General features: G+C 43.7%; 2 protein-coding genes across 2 annotated transcripts; both read left to right on the plus strand.

Annotated features, from left to right (window-relative positions):
• Positions 1 to 771: 771 nt before the first annotated feature.
• LOC132348109 (PRAME family member 4-like) lies at positions 772 to 3,644 on the plus strand. Its single transcript, XM_059895265.1, has 3 exons — positions 772 to 1,058; positions 1,511 to 2,083; positions 3,071 to 3,644. Exons 1-3 carry the CDS (start codon positions 772 to 774, stop codon positions 3,642 to 3,644), a joined length of 1,434 nt encoding a protein of 477 aa, XP_059751248.1.
• Positions 3,645 to 17,643: 13,999 nt separating this feature from the next.
• LOC132348172 (PRAME family member 12-like) lies at positions 17,644 to 20,508 on the plus strand. The gene is made up of 3 exons (XM_059895476.1): positions 17,644 to 17,888; positions 18,340 to 18,912; positions 19,935 to 20,508. Exons 1-3 carry the CDS (start codon positions 17,644 to 17,646, stop codon positions 20,506 to 20,508), a joined length of 1,392 nt encoding a protein of 463 aa, XP_059751459.1.
• The last annotated feature ends 433 nt before the right edge of the window (positions 20,509 to 20,941 follow it).

A 20,941-nucleotide genomic window follows, 5' to 3' on the forward strand; every position in this document is an offset into this window, starting at 1 on the left:
GATCTCATCTATGGTAATCTGGTCTTGAATGATGGCATGCAGCTAGGGATGGCAGGGAGATTTTCCTTTTTCTTCCTTTTCAAAGAATGGATTAAAGGTTTTTGTTTTGCCTTTAAGTGTAGCTTTGCCTTAATACCAAACATTTTGATCTGCACTTTGATGTATATCATTTTTAAATATCTTAACCAACAAGATTTACTTTTGAATGAGAAACATCTATCTATTTGGAATTTTATTTCTTGACATTTAAAATATTTAGTTTGTGCACAAATGACACTCATTTTAAGGGTATCTCCTTAATCTTTCCCAGCCAGGTTAACTGTGGGAACTGAAGATGGAGGCTGTGTTGGTCCACATAACTCTCCTATTCCCATAGTCTTAGGACATTAAGTGATGATCTGAGAGTTTGCCCCAAAAAAAGATTGGGGTCAGCTTTCAGGCTCATGGTACCCACCTCCCAGCAAGACATAATTAAGCAAAGAAATGGATGGAAATGGATAGGCTAGTGGTTGATATTTCCATCTCCATGGTACTTGTGAGACATTTCTTATGGTGCCAGAAGGGGCAGAGCTGTGACTTTGTGCCAACAGAGCCCAGAGTGGAATTTGGATAAATGGAGGCTCTTCCACTGCTGCTGGAGCAGTGACCTTGACCCTGAATTGGTTCCTCTGAAGGGTAAGGAGACACATGAAGCTCTACTCATGCTTGGCTTGAGAAGGATGACTTATTCCCTGCAAATATTCACAGGATTCCTTTTGGAGCAGAGTCAGCATGAGTGTCTGGAACCCACTCAGACTCTTGGACCTAGCAGCAATGGACCTGCTGAGGGATGAGGCCTCAGCCATCTCCACTTTGGAGTATCTGCCCACCGAGCTCTTCCCACCACTGTTCATTTTGGCTTTCTACGGGAGACACAGTGAGACCCTGAAGGCCATGGTGCAAGCCTGGCCCTTTGTCCGCCTGCCTCTGGGGGGTCTGATGCAGATGCCTCACCGGGGGACCTTACAAGCAGTGTTGGATGGTATTGATGTCCTAGTTGCCCAGCAGGATCGCCCCAGGTGAGTCTGATCCAGGTATCCTGGTAGAGTCCTAGACATCCTTGAGAGGCAGCTGGTGTCATAAGAGTGGGTGGCCAGCTGATGGACTAGAGGCTTCTGATGATGCCAAACGAAGAGGCTCAGAGGCCTTGGTCATTGCTGAGTTCACTTTGGGAAATGCCTTCCAGAAATGTAGGAGTACCTAAGATGAAAGGGCACCTGAAGGAACATGCCCCCACATCTTTCTAGTGATGCTTAAGGTACTAGAAGTGGAGAACCAGGAAGGATGGAAGGGGAAACAAGATGGAGGAAGGTGAGGCAGAGAGGGAAGAAGAGGGCAAGGCAGCAGGTGATGTCAGGAATGTGAAGTAAAAGCACACGTGGGAAGTCTGAGTGTTGCCTAAATTCTGAGACTGTGGTTTCATTATGTGTGGCTCTTAAACCATCGCTGCCAATCTTCTGTTTCCCCACAGGAGGTGCAAGCTGCAGGTTCTGGATTTAAGGAATACTGGACAGTATTTCTGGAGAATGTGGTCTGGATCCAGTTCCCATGTGCACTCAAGCTCAATGATGGCACCAGTGGCTGAGGACAGTTCAAGAACAAAGCAGCTGTTAGCTCTGTTGGAGGTGTATGTAGAACTTCGCCTCAAGGAAAGTAACCTGGATGAATTCCTCATCGACCTTATCAGGTGGGTGGAGCAGAGAAAAGGTTCCATACACCTGTGCTGTAAGAAGTTGAAGATCATTACAATGTCCATGGAAAACATTAAGGAAGTCCTGAGTAGGGTGCAGCTGGACTGTATCCAAGAAGTGCAAGTTAATAGCACCTGGCATCTGTCTACCCTGGTCATGTTTGCTCCTCTCCTGGGCCAGATGAGTAATGTGCAGAGACTCTTTCTCTCCCATGTCTACTTGTCTGCCTTTGAGGAGCAGGAACAGCAGCACATTGTCCAATTTACCTCTCAGTTCCTCAGACTTCACCACCTCCGGGATCTCTATATGGAATCTCCCTCCTTTCTTGAAGGTTGCCTGGACCAAATGCTCAGGTAAGTGTGGCCACACTGGCTGAGTAACAATAAACACAACAATAGAATGTGAATGCATTGTCTCCTTTGCTGCTCTATCTTGAAGTGTGGTATAACATAACCACACAAATCAAGGTAGAGGGCTAAACTGACAGAGAGGCTCTGGAAAAGGACACCGTGCTAAAAAGGTCCAGATTAGACCATTCAGATCTATCAATGGAGGTTTTGTGATTTCTGCCTTAGGAAGAGATATCTATCTTTAATCAGATAACCTAGTAAAATATGTAAGCTGACCTGAACATTTCTAAAGAGAAGCTCTGTGCTCACCCGTTTAGTGACCACAGTGAGCCTGTCTCAAATTCATTTCAGCAGAAGTTGTGTTGTGCTCCAGATAAGGTAATTAACATATGGGAAATGCATGATTCTGGAGAGGATGGTTAAGGAGCTGGAGCCAAAAGGATTAAAAAAAGGGGTAGGTGATTTGCAGGTGATGCAGGGGTATAAGTGAGCCCCTGTAGACTGGAAAACCACAGTTGATGATTTGGGAACTTGTCCAGGTTGGTTTTCTATGCTTATCACCCAGGACTCTCACTTGGCCTGAGATAGAGGTGCTGGGGGCCCAAGCATGGATTGAAGGAACCTGAGCTGAAAACACTTTTTTTCGTGTCCCCCAATATTAAAATTCAGTGGTGCCACTTGATTGAAACTCTGTGTAAGACTCTCCGCTGAGCATGTTTTAGTCCATGCCATAATCTTCATTCATCCTCATAAGGAAGTAGAGTAAATTTTATTCTGCTTGACAGATGAGGAAAGAGAGCTTTCAAGATTCTGTGAACTTGACCCAGTCACACAAGGAAGATGAAAGGACTCAGGCTAAAATGAGATTGGGTATCCTGGGTATTGACCTTTATCTGATGGTCAGAACAACCTTGACCTTGGGCTTTTCTCTCACCTGGAGTTCACCTGCCACTCCAGTTTTCAAGACCTAATTCCTTGGTTTCTCTCCAGCTGCCTGAAGACCCCCTTGGACAACCTCTCAATAACCAACTGCCTGCTTACAGAATCAGACTTGACACATCTGTCCCAGTGCCCGAACATCAGTCAGCTAAAAGCCCTGGATCTGAGTGGTGTCACTCTGACCAACTTTAGTCCTGAGCTCCTCCAAGTTCTGCTGGAGAAAGTTGCAGCCACTCTCCAGGAACTGGACTTAGATCTGTGTGGGATCATGGACTCCCAACTTGAGGCCATCCTGCCTGCCCTGAGCCACTGCTCCCAGCTCAGGACCTTCAGCATGTGTGGGAACCTCCTCTCCATGGCCATCATGGAGAAGCTGCTGCAACATACCTCCGGGCTGCTCAGTTTAAGTCAAGAGCTGTACCCTGCCCCTCGGGAGAGTTACAGCTCTCAGGGAGGTTTCCACCCAGAGAGACTTGTCCAGATTAAGGCTGAGCTGTTGAAGATCCTTAGAGACTTAGGACGTCCCAGAACTATCTGGATTAGCTCCAGCCCCTGTCCTCACTGTGGAGAAAACACATTCTATCATCCCGAGCCTGTTGTATACAGCTATAATACCCCTTCCTAGTTGGTATTCTGCATAGTTCTCTATCAAAAACTTTCTTCTGAGAACTTGGACTCTGAAATCTAGGCAAAGGTGCCTCCTGAAGGGAAAACTGACCCATGGTTTCCAACATCTGATCAATGTGAATGGGGAAAGGAAAGGTGATCCAGCAAGGGTGCAGGATTGCAGGGGGAAATCTTGATTCAGGTAGTTGATGGGACATTCAGGAATATGTGTTTATAGAGTCTGAAATATTGATCTAAATTTCTGGAAGGAAGTTCAGGCTTGAGATGCACATGTTGGAGTTATCCCTGGGTGGATGGCTGTAAATAAATGGTCAGAAATAAAGAGACTCCCAGTGTAAACCGACTGCTGCCCCCCATGATGTATTATTCTGTTTTTGCAGTTTATACCTCAGTAATCTTCAGTTACTGGTTAAAAAAAAAAAAAAAAAAAAAAAAAAAAAACCAACCAAAAAAAGGCACTGAGTTGTCTATAATCTGAAACCTTACCATTCCCGCAAATTCTTTATTCTATCTGGGACATCTCTTACCACATTGCTTATTTCTGTGGCTGTTCAGTGGGTTAATACACACAACAAGGGGAACATACTCAGTGGCCAATGAGCCAATAGCATGAAGAGCTCTTGGCAGGGTCCTCACTGCTGACTCAGGCCACGATCCTGGACATGAGTAGTCCTCATTGTTCTCCTGGTGGGTCCTTTAGTCTCAGTTTCTGGTCTTTGTATGTGCTGGGAAAAAGCTTCACTACACAAGGCAATGCCCATGGTTCTGGAAGGTGTTATCTATACAACTAAGCTGAGCCTCTGGTCCTCACCAACCCATGCCTGTCATTGGTGGGTAGTGGTCCTTCTTGAATTAACCTAGTTGTGGCCAGTATAGACATCCAAATTCCTTTTGGCAAAATTTTAAAACCATGTAGGCATGTAACATGTTTTTAGTATTTTTATAGTGTGTTAAAAATTATACCATTTGGGGGGACTAGTTCATGTCAATTAGAGATTGACTTTATTCCCTTAATATCTCCTGATTCTCCCCGTTATGGAAAACGGGCATAGAATGTTTTGACATCAGCATATCAGGATATATAACAAATACCTGTTATGTACCTCATACAACTCATAGTCTGCTGTCCCCATCAACAGTTTCACGTCCTCGGATTCAACCAACTTCAGATGGTTTAGTGCTATATTTACTATTGAAAAATATCTTCATGTAAGTGGACCCAAGCAGTTCAAACCCATGTTTCCAGTGTCAGCTGTATATATAGTTATATATTAGAGGAGAGTTATTATGGGAACGGGCTTACATGGTTCCAGAGGCTGAGAAGTCTCACAGTCTGATGTCTGTAAGCTAGAGAACCAGCAAAGCTGATGGTATAACTCAGACCAGAGTTTAAGGCTGAAAAACAGTGGAACTGACAGTGTTATTCCAAGTCTGAGGCTGAAGGCTTGAGAACCAGAGGACCCCTGGTGTAAGTTCAGAGTATGAAGGCTCTAGAGCCACAAGCTTCAATGTTCATGGGCAAGAAGAGAGAGAAGGTGAGAATTGGATTTTTTGTTCCATTCAGGCCCCCAAAGGATAGGATTATGCCCACTACATTGGTGAAGGCAGATCTCTTCCTTCAGTCTATGGATTAAAATGCTAACCTCTTCCAGAAACACCCTCCCAGACACACCCAGAATTATTGTTTTACCAGATATCTGGGCATTCCTTCTCCAAGGTGACTCAAAATTAACCATCACAGTCACCCTAAACAAAAGGCACCCAAATGAAGACTCCTCGTTACAAAATCAAAGACTGGTGTTATTGGCTCGGGGGAGGAATAGGGTATAAGGGTGGGAGGACTTTAGGCAAGGGCCTCATTTTCCCCGTAACATGAAGATAATGGCGCACACTCAAGTTACAGGATTTCAGCACGAATCGATGAGACAATGTTAGTTGGTGGCCTGGCACAGGACCTGACATGCAGTAAGAACTCAGCAATAGGGTCTTTCCCTTGTTTTTCCCTCCTGGTGGACACCCCCACTATCTTCATCCTCTAGTTTACCCTCTATTCCTGACAACGTCAAGGAGAGCAGAATCCAGGGTGTGAAGTGGGACTCAGCTTATACCTGTGGCACCAAAGAATCCTGATTCACCCAGGGTGCTTTAGCAGCCAGTGCAGGGAGGGGGACAGAGAAGAGATTGGATTCATCTCTAGTGATTATTAGGTAGACATTCTGAGCCTCAGAACTTGTAGACACCTACTGGTAGACCAGACCAGAGGATATAAATTAGTTTTGCAAGCAGAATTATATAATTCAGTATTTTTAAAAAATCTTGAAACGGCTATGTGGCTTTTTGGGGGGGCTCTGAAGAGCTTGGGTTCTTTATGTCTTCCATGCAGAAAGAATTCAGTGAGAGGCAAAGTGATAGATAAGAAGTGATTTATTAGGATAGGATGATTGTGAGGCTTACAAGCGGGTGGGCAACAGGGTGCTGCCCTGGAGAACTTAGTGGGTTACAGTTTTATAATCAAAGGAAAAGTGGGGAGGAAGAAAAGACAACCTTCTTCTGCATTCTTGAGTAGACGTCATGCCTCCATCATCAGCTCCTCCTCCAGGTTGGACAGGGGAGTTTTCTTGTCCCTACATGGTCAAGCCTGGACTGTTATGGCACTATGGAAAATTTATTTTAGGTCTCAGTACAATGAGGGTCTTTCACTTTGAAATGCCACCTTTCCATATATTATTGTTTTTCATGTGGGCAGAGAGCATGTCCTAGGGGTCATGAACTTACTGAGCTCACTGGGCAGGATGTGGGTCTCATGCCACCATTTTTTTATTGTTTGGGGGCATGTCTCATGTTTCTGTTGCATGGTTTTGTTGCTAAGCATGCCTGCTTGGTTTTGTGGTCAAGCAAACCTGTTTTCGTAAGTGATCATTAACTTACAGGGGTCCCCCATATATATTTTTTACTTAGTCCCCTAGTGGGATTAACTATTTAATTACCTACGTTGTCCCTTTACTCTGTCCCTATCAATCTTATATTATGTAAATGCTAGTTGAGTAAATAATTGCACTGTGATTTCTATAAATAATAAAGGTATAAATGTTCTTTAAAAATTATAAAGTATCCTTTATCAAAGATAAGGTGACCATATCTGCGTGGATTTATCTCTGGGCTTTCTATCCTGTTCCACTGATCTATATTTCTGTTTTTGTGATAGTACCATACTGTCTTGATTACTGTAGCTTTGTAGTATAGTCTGAAGTCAGGGAACCTGAGAGTAAACTGATACAGCCACTATGGAGAACTGTATGGAGGTTCCTTAAAAAACTAAAAATAGAACTACCATACGACCCATCAATCCCACTGCTGGGCATATACCCTGAGCAAACCATAATTCAAAAAGAGTCTTGTACCACAATGTTCACTGCAGCTCTATTTACAATAGCCTGGACATGGAAGCAACCTAAGTGTCCATCGACAGATGAATGGATGAAGAATATGTGGCACATATATACAATGGAATATTACTCAGCCATAAAAAGAAACAAAATTGAGTTATTTGTAGTGAGGTGGTTGGAACTAGAGTCTGTCATACAGAGTGAAGTAAGTCAGAAAGAGAAAAACAAATACCGTATGCTAACACATATATATGGAATCTAAAAAAAAAAAAAAAAAAAAAAGGTCATGAAGGGCCTAGGGGCAAGACGGGAATAAAGACACAGACCTACTAGAGAATGGACTTCAGGACAGGGGGAGGGGGAAGGGTAAGCTGTGACAAAGTTAGACAGTGGTAGTGTATATATGGACATATGGACATATAGTAATATACATTACCAAATGTAAAATAGATAGCTAGTGAGAAGAAGCTGCATAGCACAGGGTGATCAGCTCGGTGCTTTGTGACCACCTAGAGGGGTGGGATAAGGAGGGTGGGAGGGTCACGCAAGAGGGAGGGGATATGGGGAATATATGTATACATATAGATGATTCACTTTGTTATACAGCAGAAACTAACACATCATTGTAAAGCAATTATACTCCAATAAAAATGTTAAGAAAAAAATTATAAAGTAAATTTAATACTTTTAAAGAATGAATGTTTACTTTTAGGAAAAGTTTAACTTGATTTGGAGCCTCTAAACAAACGAGACTTTAAAACTGATTTTAAACATTAATGAACAAGAATGGTTTCTTCTTTAAAAAAATTTAGAATAATAAAATTTTAGGGCTGGAAAGTTTACAATTATATTTTTTTGTAGTAGACTTTATTTCTTAGGACAGTTTTAGGTTCATCTTGAAAATGAGCAGGAAGCACAAAGAGTTCCCATTTAACTCCTACCCCACCACATGTACAGCCTTCAGGACTATAAACTTCCCTCACCAGGTTGGTACATTTGTTACATTGATGAACCTACATTGACACATCATTATCACCCAAAGTCCATAGTTTACATTAAGGTTCACTCTTGGCGGTGTAGTTTCTATGGGTTTTGGCAATCATATAATGACATGTATCCATCATCATATCATAGAGAGGAGTTTCACTGCCATAAAAGTCCTATTTGCTCTTTTTCATCCCTCCCTCTCCCCCATTCCCTGGCAACCACTGATCTCTTTTGCTGTCCCCAGAGATTGGTCTTTTCCACAATGTCACATAGTTGGAATCATACGATATGTAGCCTTTTCAGATAGGCTTCTCTGAATTATTAATACAAATTTAAGGTTCCTCCAAGTATTTTCATGGTTTGATAACATACCATTGTCTGAATATACTGCAGTTTATTTATTCATTTACCTACTGAAGGACATCTTAGTTGCTTCCAAGTTTTGGCAATTATGAATAAAGTTGCTATAAGCATCTGTGTGCACATTTGGTGTGGACATAAGATTTAAACTCATTTGGGTAGATACCAGGGAGTGAGATTGCTGGATTGTATGATTAGGGTGTGTATTACAATTATTTACCTTGACAATCTCACCTGTTAGAGATTGTCCCATAAAGGGCAGGTACTGTGTCTCTCACACTGTGGTAGTACAGCTGAACACAAAGCCTGAACTGCATGGTGTGTGGAAATCTTTAACATCAGTTTATAGCCAAATGATACTTTTCACTGAAATGCAGATTTGTGCAAAATCAACATTTTCTGGCTAACAATAACATAGATAAGTTGATATGGAAGAAATAGCAATTGTGGTCTATATATTTGTACGTGTAAATGTACATGAAAGAAAAGTTTTGTTTTCAATACTTTCTTTTGTTTTGCCCAAAGCAATACAAGACACATTCTCAATGTACAACATTCCAATAATACAGATAGAGCAAGCATCTCCACTGAACTTCCTCCTTACCCCAGGCCCCTCTCCAGAGGGCAAAGTTTAGTGTATTTTCCAGACTTCTCTCTGACTTTCTATACATTTATACGTGCATGTAGAAATATCTGGTTTGTCTTCCCTTATAGAGAAGATGTCTTAGTGTGGCTTTGATCATCTTGCTTTTTTCACTTAAGGGTAGGTCTTAATAATCTGTCCTTATTCGTATTAACTTGCATACTGTATTCCATAAAAATGAATGGTCCACAGTTTAACCCTTTGCCTGTTTGTGTAAATTTAGTTTGTTCCATTTTTGTTCTTGTTGTTATTACCAACCATATACTACAAAAATGCTTATGCTCAGGAAAGCTTCTCTTTGATTTCTCAACGTTTTCTTCATCTCTCTAAATTATTCATTTTATCTTATCTTAGATCAATTTCATCAACTTCTGACAGGCTCTCTACTATCTTCCATTTAAAAAAAAAGCAAGAAGGAAGAAAAGAAAATCCTCATATGACTTCATCTCATCCTCCAGTTCTTGTATCCATGGGCTGAACTGCTCTACTTTTATTTTCCAATCTGTGCAATTTCTTTGGAATAATAGATTCTGTGGTTAAAACAAGGTAGTAAATATCTGGACCAGATTCTCTCTCAGGTCTTCCAGCAAGGGAGGAGTCAATGACTCCAAAATTTTATTACAAATGTTAAAGTGAGCAGTGCATTGCCAGGATCTGGGGCAGCATAGTGCAATATTCAAGAGCACTGACAAACAGACGGGACAGAATTCCAGTTCTAACACTTACTGGTGTGTGTCCTTGAAGAAGTTTCTGTCCTTCTCTGAATCTATGTCTTCCCCTATTGAATGGGTACCATGATGATCTCTAACTCAGATACAAACACTGAGCCCAGAACTTATTGCAGAATAAATCCTCCAAAAACGGCAGCAGCTGTTTCTTGACATTCAAAGACCACAGGCATAAATAGCCAGGCCCCAGGGAACGACCCAGCTCTGCAGCAGCATCCAGTAACCTCCCAGCTGGTCCCTCTGCCAAGATGTGTTGGTTTGACTGTGGAACCCAGCACCTTAGGAGCCAAGCCTGGGTGACCCCCTGGAGTTCAGCCCATTGGCTGGCACAAGTCCCCTGGTGGCCAATTTGACACCAATTTACAGGTGGCTATGGCTTCAGGATCAGGGTTTGTGTGATTGGCTCTAACTCATGGGAGCAGATGTGAAAATAAGTCAAAACCTGATTGCCCCCTGCCCCCAGCAATTTTCTATTTCTTCTTGGCAAACATCTGGGGGCTGTTGGTGAACTCGGGTGTGCCAATGCTCAGATAATTCATGCATGAATTTGAAGGCATAGCCGTGTTGACCTGCAAACCCTGTGGGGCTCACTCCGAGGTCCCAGTTCTGGTCAGACATTTCTTGCTGGCACATTTCACGCTCTGGGTCTCTGGTTCCTTGTCTGAAAAGAAATTGTCTCTGAGGTCCCCAGTTCACTGTAGGTTCCAGATATACTCCTGAATCTGGATTTTGTGCTAGATTTTTTTTTTGTTTTTTGAACTAAGGTTCCCATAGTCACTGGAGTAGGAACAACTTGGATACCTGCAGTTTCTGTAGCCCAGGTCCCCAAATCCCACTTTGGGGTCTTCCTACCCTTTGCCCACTGCAGGAGTGGGTGAACAGGTTCCTTCTCTCCCAGCCTCAGGTCAAATTGCCTGGGCATATTCCTACATGAGCCACAAACCCCACAGAACCCAGGGCCAGGCAGGGGGTGAGTGAAGGATTGCAGGCAGGGACCATGGAGACCTGGAGGGCACGGGTCCCCACATCAGGGAAGCTGCTTTGCAGTTCATGCCCAGTGATACCCCTTAGGGATGTGGGTTCAGTGATGCTACATTTTTCTTTTAAGAATTTTTCTTCAAGGGATATTGGGGAGTAAATTATGGTACAAAACTTGATTTTTAACCTCTGGCCACAAATCTCATTTGTTAAAACATTGTCCCAAAACATGTCTGTAAGACACATTTGGCTTTTGGAGTGCCACCTTGCAGCCTCTAATATGGAGAAAAAAATGTCCTGCATAGCATTCTGACCTGACCCACAGTGACCCTGAAGACAACAGAAAAGAAACCACATGACTTTGTTTTTCTGGGCCAGAGATTGACCTTAGTCAGGAGCTTGGCTTTGAACCTGCAGGGCCTATAATCCCCTTTGCACCCCACAGTACTGCAACACCATGGATAAATATAAAGTCCATGGGAGGCATTTGTAAATAGCTCTTGAATAAGAATATGTATGATTATATATATATATTTCAGGTGTTACTCTGTACTTCATCTTTTTTCATTAAATGATGTAATCACCTGAAAAATAACATGGCCCAGCAGACTCTTTACCTTTTTTTCATACCTGCTCCTTTCCCATTCCTCCCAATTTTAAGAAGTCACCGCAAGGCTCTAGGAGGTCCCTCAACCCCTGTTTTACCCTCATGCCCCGCCTTCACTCTAAGAGCAAAGTGCTGCTGATTCTGCCTCCAAGTGTCCCTGAAGTTGTCCCCAAGGTACTTAAAGTGCAAGCCAGGATCTGCCGCCAGGAGCAACCAAGGGTCTCCTGCTGGCATCCCTGCTTCCTTGTTAACTCCCCCAGAACACTATCCAACAGCAGCCAGGGGGGCTGGGAAACACCCATCAGGTTATGTCACAACCCTACTTACAAAATTCCAGCGTCCCCTAACAAGCCCCTGCTTGGGCAGTCTCCCCCCATCACCCCAGCCTCCACTCCCTGGCTGCCACCTAGTTCAAGGTCATGCAATCTCTCTCGCCTCCCTCCTGGAACCCTGCACTGCAGCCAATTCTGGGCCCACAGTGTCCCCTGGTGGCAGGAGATGCAAGATCATTTAGACTGCTGGGCAAGGGGTGAGGCCTGGAGGAAGAAAGGTGAGAGAGGACAAGACAGTAGATTTGGGGAAAGACTTCGAAGAGCAAAAGCTTAGGAGAAGACCAAGAGTGTCAGAGAGGAAAGTCTAACGAGTCCCCTCTGGGATGGCCCTACTCTCTAGGTTATGGAAATGGAGCTGGAACAAGAATGCTGTTGGCCTCAGGATGGGCCTATAGCTCTTCTCCAGGGCCTCCCATCAGACCAGCACCCATGTCTGTGCAGGAGAGGACACTGGACTGTGTCCGGGTCAGTTATCAAGGAACTTTCTGTGTCTTGGACTGAGTCACCTCCTTCCTTATCAGAATATTACACAGAAGGTCAGTGATGCTAACGGGAATGGGGGATGGGAGTTTGGGGATTTGAGACAGCCCCGAGGACAACCTTGCAACCCTCCCCATGTGCCTGATTTTGCAAGATCTGAAGAACTGTGTCCTGAGAACAGGGATGGGAAGAGTTCTGAGGTAGCCTCAGTGAGTGTGCACAGTGAGAACCAGAGATGCTTGAGAGGAAATTCCAGTTATAGAGATGAGGTCTTGTGCTTCTATTCATTAGTTCAGGGGACAGCATTTACTTCCCAAGACCCTTGCGACTTTTGTTGATTTGCTTTTTTGGTGGCATTCCAGGAGGCAGTGTGTGTTCCAAGGGTAAAGCACAATAACGAAAGGGCAGAACAGATGACCTGTTCAGGTACTCCCGAGCTGGCTTGAAGCCAGGGGATGGAACTGAGTCTCTTGAGCCCCACCATTGAGAGACCTCCAGGGGAACTACTCCCCACCGCAGACCCCAAGTTCTCCGCCTGGTTTGCCGTATCCTACAGAAAAACACACTTCGGGTTGACCTGTATCCTGTATTTCTCTACACTCTACCTATTTGCAGGGGACTGCCCATTGCTGACTTCATTCTGGCAAAGAAGACATGCAGATGGCCAACAGGTACTTGAAAAGATGCTCAGCATCACTAATCAGGGAAATGCAAATCACAACCACAAGGAGATATCACCTCACACCTTTTAGAATGGCTGTTATCAAGAGGACAAGAGATAACGAGTGACCGTGAGGGTGTGAAGCAAAAGGAACCCTTGTGTAGCCACTGTGCTGGGAATGTAAGAATGTGCAGACAATGTGGAAAACAGTATGGAGGTACCATAAGATCCAGCAATGTCAGTTCTGGGTATATATATGAAGATAATGAAATCACTTTCTCAAAAAGGTATCTGCAGCCCTACGTTCTCTGCAGCATTATTTACAATAGTCAAGAAAGGGAAACAACCTAAGTGTCCATCAATGAATGATGAAGAAAGTGTGCATATATATATAATACATATATATTCATATATATATATGAATATTATTCAGGCTTAAAACCATAAAAAAGAAGGAAATCCTGCCATTTTCAACAATATGGACAGATCATTAGGGCATTATGTTAAGTGAAACACGTCAAAGAAAGACTTGTGGGGAAATGAATAAAGGCGGTCAAAAGGTACAAACTTCTAGTTATAAAATAAATGTGTCATAGGGATGTAATGTTAGCACAGTGACAAAAAGTAACAATTCTGTATTGTGTACTTGAAAAAAAATGCTAGGAGAGTAGATCTTTAAAGTTCTCACCACAGGAAAAAAATTTAACTACGTGAAGTGATGGATGAGAACTAAACTTATTGTGGTGATAGTTTCACAGTGTATACATATATCAAATCATTATGTTGTACACCGAAAAAGAGGTCAATCATATCTCAATAAAACTGGAAAAATTCTTCTAGGAAAATATGCCAAAAGAAAACTGAAAAAAGAAAAGAGTCAAGGCTTTTACAATGGAAAAGAGAAAAACAAATATTTGCACTTAGGATTGATTTAGCTGTATAAACTTAAAAGAACAAACTGAGAAGGAATAGAGAGAGTGAAGCTGTATCACCCTGTGCTAACCCTCACCACTCAGACCATACCAGGTGTGCTTGGATGGTGTGTACCAGAATAAATAACAGTATAAGAATAAAACAATCTTCCCTTAACTTTCTTCACCAGTAGGGAAAGAACTAATAAGATCATGAAAATCTTCTGATGGATCCTTCCTGAACTGCCTGCACCCTCCTTGCCCAGCCTCAGTGGCTTTCTTCCTGTTCTCAAGTTGGCCAAGCTCTTCACTACATCAGGATTTGCACAATGCACCCATGGCTCCAACATGGTCCCCTCAACTGGCATGTACACTTGCAAACTCTAAGTCAGCCTCCTGAAACTTCTGCTAGGCCCATCTGTGTACATCCTTGTAAAATCCAGCTTTAGGAAGAACCCTGATTAGTCAGTTTTAGAAGAATCCACATCTTTGATACCTGATATTCCAATAATATCTGATCCAAATTCCTCACTCCCCACTCTTGGTATCTGATCACCCTGGACAGCCTTCGGTAGGAATCCTGTTACACTGGTTTAGCCAGATTTCCCCCAGAACTGAAGTCTCTTCATAGTAATTTTCCAGCCACAAAACCCCCTGCTTGTTGGTTGTGAATCCCCAAATGTCTTCATTGTATTGTGAATGGAGACCAGTTCCATACTGGTGTATCTTTTCCTCTGTTGCAGTAATCCTGAATAAAATTTGCCTTTACCATATAAACCTGTGTCTGTCTCTGGTTTTCTTTGACACAGCTCCCACAGTTGATTACTGCTCAAGCAAGAAAGCTCCTTCCCAGTATCCTGCAAATTCCCAAATATCCCAGAGATGCTCAACTTCGAGTCTGCCCACCTTTGTACCTTTCCATTTCATCCCTGGAGTTTTCTTCAGAGAATTAGTTACAACCTGCCACTTTAAAACAATGGTCTTTTTGGATCTCATAGAATCTGCAAACCCATAGAAACATCCCCACCTGAGACACTTGCAATTTCCCCATTTCCACTAACATTCAAGTGAAGTCTCTCAGTCAGTCCTTTCCAAAATTTAGGTTGTTTGACAACTCAGGGTTCCTTGGTTCCTTCTGATCCCGTCAACAAAGGGAATCTACCAGTTATTCACTGCATGGCAGTGGGCAGATTCCTCTACTGAGTAAAACCCCAATCCACCAGGTTAAAAATGCAGAAAAATAGCAGTGACCTCTAGATTTTCTGTGAAGGTTATCTGAACTAGTGGATAAAAAGTGCCAGCACCATTGCTCAACCAGTTTGTGTTCAATAAACAGAGATGGTTATGATTATTGTTGCTACAAATCTCACTATGCTGCAACTCATTAATAAAGGTGCTTGATGGCCTGGGAGTTAAAAGTCTGTTGAGTACAATTTGGTTTAGCCCAATTTTATGTAAAAGCCATTTATACCCATGGTAGAAATATGGTGAAAAGAATCTTCAGGAAAGATACCAAGATGGAGAACAATCTTCAAATAATCCTTGCCTTGGCAGCCAGTGGTATACAAGAATTGTCTGGGCACCATATTGAATGTGGTGGGGGGAGGCATGGAAAATTCTGGGGGTGGAGGGAGGGTCCAGCTTTCTTTGTGTCCTGAAACTTCAAAAGAATCTCTGTGTGGTGTAGCTGGGATGGAACTCATACCTGAACGTGGCAGATCCTTAAACACCAAATACAGCTTCTGAATTTTGTTTGGAAGAGGTGTTGGTATTTGTGAACAGTGCTTAATATGAAGAGAAAAACAGAATTTTATTTCTGTGCCCATTGCTATTACCTTGATCAGAATCTGTGCTGAACTTAGTTAAATTTTAGAAAACAGTAATTATCAAAATATACTTGGAAAGGGGACAATGGGACTATAGTTCAGCTTCCAAGACCCCTGGAAAATGGGTGGGGCTATTTGCCATCTGGGAATTATCCTCTGTGGGGGAAAAACCTAAAGGAAAACATCTCTTCTTAGCAGCTGCCCCTGGATGACAGGGTTATTTGTGACTGACCATGTTCATGTCTCCCCCTGGTTCCAAGTTCCCAAAGAGCCCACAGTGCCCACCCTCAGTGGGTCTCAGTCTTGGAAATTTCTGACTTTCCAGGGCTCACAGCCTCTCCCTCTGCTCACATTCTCAGATTAATCTTTTCATGCCTGTTTGCTGTGCTGATACCAACTTTCTGGGAGGAAACACTGTCAAAGATGACACTGCCTCCTCTTAGCCACTCCCTTTTAATTTCTAAACTCCACCCAGAGAACAGCCTTTAAATCTTCTCCCTTCTCAGGAGAAAAAAAAAAACAACAACTATGTTTTCCACTGTTTGGCTCATTCACATGGTCCCTTTAGGAATGCCCAGCTCCACGCTGCCCAGCCCCACCCTTCTCATTGTGATTTTGACCTGACCTCCTTCAGAGAAGCCTTGACATAAGGCTGGAAAACCAACCACATCCCCAAAAGAACTTCCCTTGCTGCTGGAATAAGCTCATGATCTCCCATGTTTCCGACATAACACCTAAGTGGCACTTGATACAGGCATGGATTTATTGTGTTTCCTTTGGGAACAACACCACTGTCTTCATGAAGCTGTTTTTATTCTGGGACATTTTGATAATTGTGATATGGCCAAAGATCCCCCAACACTGATGCTTTAAATTTTTGTTTTTCCTATCCAATATCACAAATCAATAACTCCTTCCCTGTCTCATACCCACAGGTATAACTATTGGTATTGGTAAAACCCAATCAGTATTTGTGGAGTGAATCAAGGAACGTGCCTTTGACTCCAATACCCCTCCTTCGTTCTTTCTCTTTCCTGAATGAATATCTGATTCAATCCATTCCTCTTGAGACAGACAAAGATCCGATCAGGATTAACCTGATGGACAGTCTGGAATCTAATCAGGTATGCTTTCTGATTGGAAGTTAGTAGCTGGAAAGAAGGAAGTTGTGATTAGAAAGGTATATAAAATCTTCATGTACCAAAGAAGAGATGCAGAATCCAGTCACCTCCTGGATTTTCCGAGGAGCCTGAGGTCCTAGCACCCTGCCTCCCCCAATATCATCAGAGTTGGTCAGTTACATACCTCAGCTAAGGACACCCTCATCTTACCCATGATCTCTGTGTCTTGAATGGTGGCATGCAGCTTGATATGGTAGGTTTCTTATTTCTTTTCAGATAAACTGATTTAAGGTTTTGGTTTTACCTCTAAGTGTAATTTTGCCTTAATCCCAAATACTTTGATTTGTGCTTTGGTTTATATTATTTTTAAATGTCTAAACCAAGCAGATATTCTTTTTAATGAAAAGTATCTCTTTGGAATTTTATTTCTTGACAGTTAAAATATTTACTTTGTGCAAATAGCATTCATTTTATGGGTATCTCGTTCGTCTTTCTCAGCCAAGTTAACTGTGGGAATTGAGGATGGAGGCTGTGCTGGGCCACATGACGCTCCTATTCCCATAGTTTTGGGGCCCTAAGTGATGGTCTGAAAGTTTTCCCCCAAGAAAGAGAAGGGACATGGTTAAGGCTCATGGTACACACTTACCACTGGGACATGAATTAAGCAAAGCAGTGGGTGGAAATGGATGGACTAGTGGTTGCCTTTCCTTTTCCTCGGTACTTGTGAGATACTTGTTCTGCTGCCAGTAGGGAAAGAGTTATGGCTTTGTGCCCACTGAACCTAGAGTGGAATTGGGGAAAATTGAGGCTCTTCTACCACTGTGCTAAGTCCCTCTGAAGGGTGGGGAGACAATGGAGGCTTGCTCATGCTTGGCAAGAAAAGGATGTCTTGTTCTCTGATGGCTTCCACAGGTTTCCTTTTGGAAAAGATCAGAATGAGTATCTGGAATCCACCCAGACTCCTGGACCTGGTGGGAATGAGCCTGCTGAGGGATGAGGCCTTGGCCTTTGCTGCTCTGGAGGATCTACCAACAGAGTTCTTCCCACCACTGTTCATGGAGGCCTTTCATGGGAGACACAGTGAGACCCTGAAGGCCATGGTGCAAGCCTGGCCCTTTGTCCGCCTACCTCTGGGAGGCCTGATGGAGATGCCTCATGTGGGGACCTTACAAGCAGTGTTGGATGGGCTTGATGTCCTGCTTGCCCAGAAGGATTGCCCCAGGTGAGTCTGTCAGGTAGGCTGGTAGGGTCCTAGACATTGTTGAAGAGACAGCTGGTGTCATAAGAGTAGATAGCCAAGGGATGGACCAGAGGCTTCTGATGATGTCAAGGAAGAAGCTCAGAGGCCTTGGACATTGCTGAGCTCACTTCGGGAAATGCCTTCTGGAAGTGTAGGAGTGCCTAAGATGCAGGGGAGCCTGAAAGAACATGCCCCCACAGCCTTCTCGTGATGATTAAAGGTACCAGAAGTAGAAAACCAGAAAGAATGGAAGGGGGAAAGGAGACGGAGGAAAGAAAGGCAGAGAGGGAAGAAGAGGGCAAGGCAGCAGGTGATGTCAGGAATGTGAAGTAAAAGCACATGTGGGAAATGAGTGTTGCCTAAATTCTGAGACTGTGGTTTCATTATGTGTGGATCTTAAACCATCGCTGCCAATCTGCTGTTTCCCCCACAGGAGGTGCAAACTGAGGGCGCTGGATTTAAGGAATACCGGCCAGGACTTCTGGAGCATGTGGTCTGGATCCAATGTCCATGTGTCCTCAAGCTCATCGATGGCACCAGTGGCTAAGGACAGGTCAAGGACAGAACAGCCCTTGGCTCCCTTGGAGGTATTTATAGAACTTTGCCTCAATGAAGGGACCATGGATGAATTCTTTATCTACGTCATGCAGTGGGTGGAGAAGAGAAAAGTTTCCATACACCTGTGCTGTAAGAAGCTGAAAATTGTTACCATGTCCATGGAAAATATTATGACGGTCCTGAGTATGGTGCAGCTGGACTGTATCCAGGAGGTACAAGTGAATTGCACCTGGCATCTGTCCACCCTGGCCATGTTTGCTCCTCTCCTGGGCCAGATGGGTAATGTGCAGAGACTCCTTCTCTCCAACATCCATGTGCCTGCACTTGAGGAACAGGAGGACCAGCACATCATCCAAATTACCTCTCAGTTCCTCAGGCTGCACCACCTCCGGGATATCCGTATGGAATCTCCCTCCTTCCTCCAAGGTCGCCTGGACAAGATGCTCAGGTGAGGATGGCACCACTGACCGAGTAACAGAGAACACAACACTAGAATGTCACATGCATTGTTTCCTTTGTTGCTCTATCCTGAAGTGTGGCATCACATAACCACACAAATCAAGGTAGAGGGACAAAGTGCGATAGAGGCTCTGGAAAGGGACACCATGCTAGGAAGCTATAGATTGGAGGGTTCAGATGTATCAGAGTGTTTGTGATTTCTTTCTCAGGAAGAGATGTCTTTGTTCAGGTGACTTTAAAAAAAAAACAGGTAAGAGGGCACTGAAGAGGGGAAACAACTTCAGACCTGAGTATTTCTAGAGAAGCTCTGTGCTCAACCATTTTGTGACCACAGTGAGCTTGTCTCAAATTCCCCATCTGTGAAATGTTGTTTGTGCTCCAGATAAGGTAATTAATATATGGGAAATGCATGATGCTGGTGGTAAAGAATGGGGAGCCAAAAGCAAAATAAAAAGTGGTAGGTGGTTTGCAGATGATGCAGGGATGTAACTGAGCCCCTGCAGACTGGAAACCCCAGTTGATGATGTGGGATCTTGTCCAGGTTGGTTCTCTGTGCATGTCTCCCTCCAGCCTCATCTGGCCCAGAGATATGGGCACCTGGGGCTCAAGTAGTGAGCTAAAGGCACCCTGATTTGAGAGTATTTTTTTGTTTGTTTTGACCCTAAATATGAAAATTCAGTGATGCCCACTCTTGATTGAGACTCTTTGCTAGGCTCTCCTCTGAGCATGTTCTAGCGAATTCCACTATTTTTGTTCATCCACAAAAGGAAGTGGAGCATGTTGTACCCTGCTTGACTGATGAAGAAAGAGAGCTTTCAAGATTCTGTGTACTTATCTCAGCCAAACAAAGAAGATGACAGGAGTCAGGCTAAAATGAGATTGGGCATTCTGGGTATTGATTGTTATCAGATGGTCAAAATGACCTTGGCCTTGGGTAAATCACTTATCTCCCACCTTGAGGTCACCTTCCACCCCAGTTTCCGAGACCTAATTCCTCAGTTTCTCTCCCAGGTGCCTGAAGACTCCCTTGGAGAACCTCGCAATAACTCACTGTCTGATTACAGAATCAGACTTGAAACATCTGTCTCAGTGCCTGAACATCAGTCAGCTAAAGGGCCTGGATCTGAGTGGTGTCACACTGACTGACTTTAGTCCTGAGCTCCTCCAAGTTCTGCTGGAGAAAGTTGCAGCCACGCTCCAGGAACTGGACTTAAATCTGTGTGGAATCATGGACTGTCAACTTGAGGCCATCCTGCCTGCCCTGAGCCACTGCTCCCAGCTCAGGACCTTCAGCATGTGTGGGAACCTCCTCTCCATGGCCATCATGGAGAAGCTGCTGCATCATACTGATGGACTGCCCAGTTTAATTCTAGAGCTGTATCCTGCCCCAAGGGAGAGTTACAGCTCTCAGAGAATTCTACACCTAGGGAGACTTGCCCAGCTTGAGGCTGAGCTGATTGAGATTATGAGGAACTTAGGAAGGCCCAGAACCATCTGGATTAGCTCTAGCCCCTGTCCTCGCTGGGGCAATGAGATATTCTGTCATGAGAAGACCATTATGTACTGCTGTTTTGTCCCTCCCTAGTTGGTTGCCTCTATGAAAAGCTTTCTTCTGGGCACTGGAAACTGAAACCTAGGATATAGGTGCATTGTGAAGAGAACACAGACCTATGGTTTCAGGCATCTGCTCAATGTGAATGTGAAAAGGAAAGGTGATCCAGCAGGGGTACAAGATTGAAGGGAAAAAGTTGACTCAAGGAGTTGATGGGAAATTCAGTGTGTTGGTGCTCCAGGGATGGAGTGGATATAGGGGAACCTTAAGCAAAAGCCTCGGTTACCTTTTGCAAAAGGAAGATAATGATACAAACCGAGCTCATTAGACATTTGTAAGTTCCAATGAGATAATGCACTTGAGGGCTTGGCCCTGGAGCTAGCATACACTAAGACATAATTAAATGAATCTTTCCCTTCTTTTTCTCTCCTAGTGGAAACCTCAGTATCTACATTCCTCTAGCTTA

This window comes from Balaenoptera ricei, chromosome 1, assembly GCF_028023285.1.
Source record: "Balaenoptera ricei isolate mBalRic1 chromosome 1, mBalRic1.hap2, whole genome shotgun sequence".
Lineage (NCBI taxonomy): Eukaryota > Metazoa > Chordata > Mammalia > Artiodactyla > Balaenopteridae > Balaenoptera > Balaenoptera ricei.

What these genes read in the sequence shown, in the direction of transcription:
- LOC132348109 (XM_059895265.1), top strand. Translation starts at nt 772, where the DNA reads ATGAGTGTCTGGAACCCACTCAGACTCTTGGACCTAGCAGCAATGGAC. An exon ending in GCCCAGCAGGATCGCCCCAG is followed by an intron (nt 1,059 to 1,510) that starts GTGAGTCTGATC and finishes GTTTCCCCACAG; the next exon opens with GAGGTGCAAGCTGCAGGTTC. An exon ending in TGCCTGGACCAAATGCTCAG is followed by an intron (nt 2,084 to 3,070) that starts GTAAGTGTGGCC and finishes GTTTCTCTCCAG; the next exon opens with CTGCCTGAAGACCCCCTTGG.
- LOC132348172 (XM_059895476.1), top strand. Translation starts at nt 17,644, where the DNA reads ATGAGCCTGCTGAGGGATGAGGCCTTGGCCTTTGCTGCTCTGGAGGAT. An exon ending in GCCCAGAAGGATTGCCCCAG is followed by an intron (nt 17,889 to 18,339) that starts GTGAGTCTGTCA and finishes TTTCCCCCACAG; the next exon opens with GAGGTGCAAACTGAGGGCGC. An exon ending in CGCCTGGACAAGATGCTCAG is followed by an intron (nt 18,913 to 19,934) that starts GTGAGGATGGCA and finishes TTTCTCTCCCAG; the next exon opens with GTGCCTGAAGACTCCCTTGG.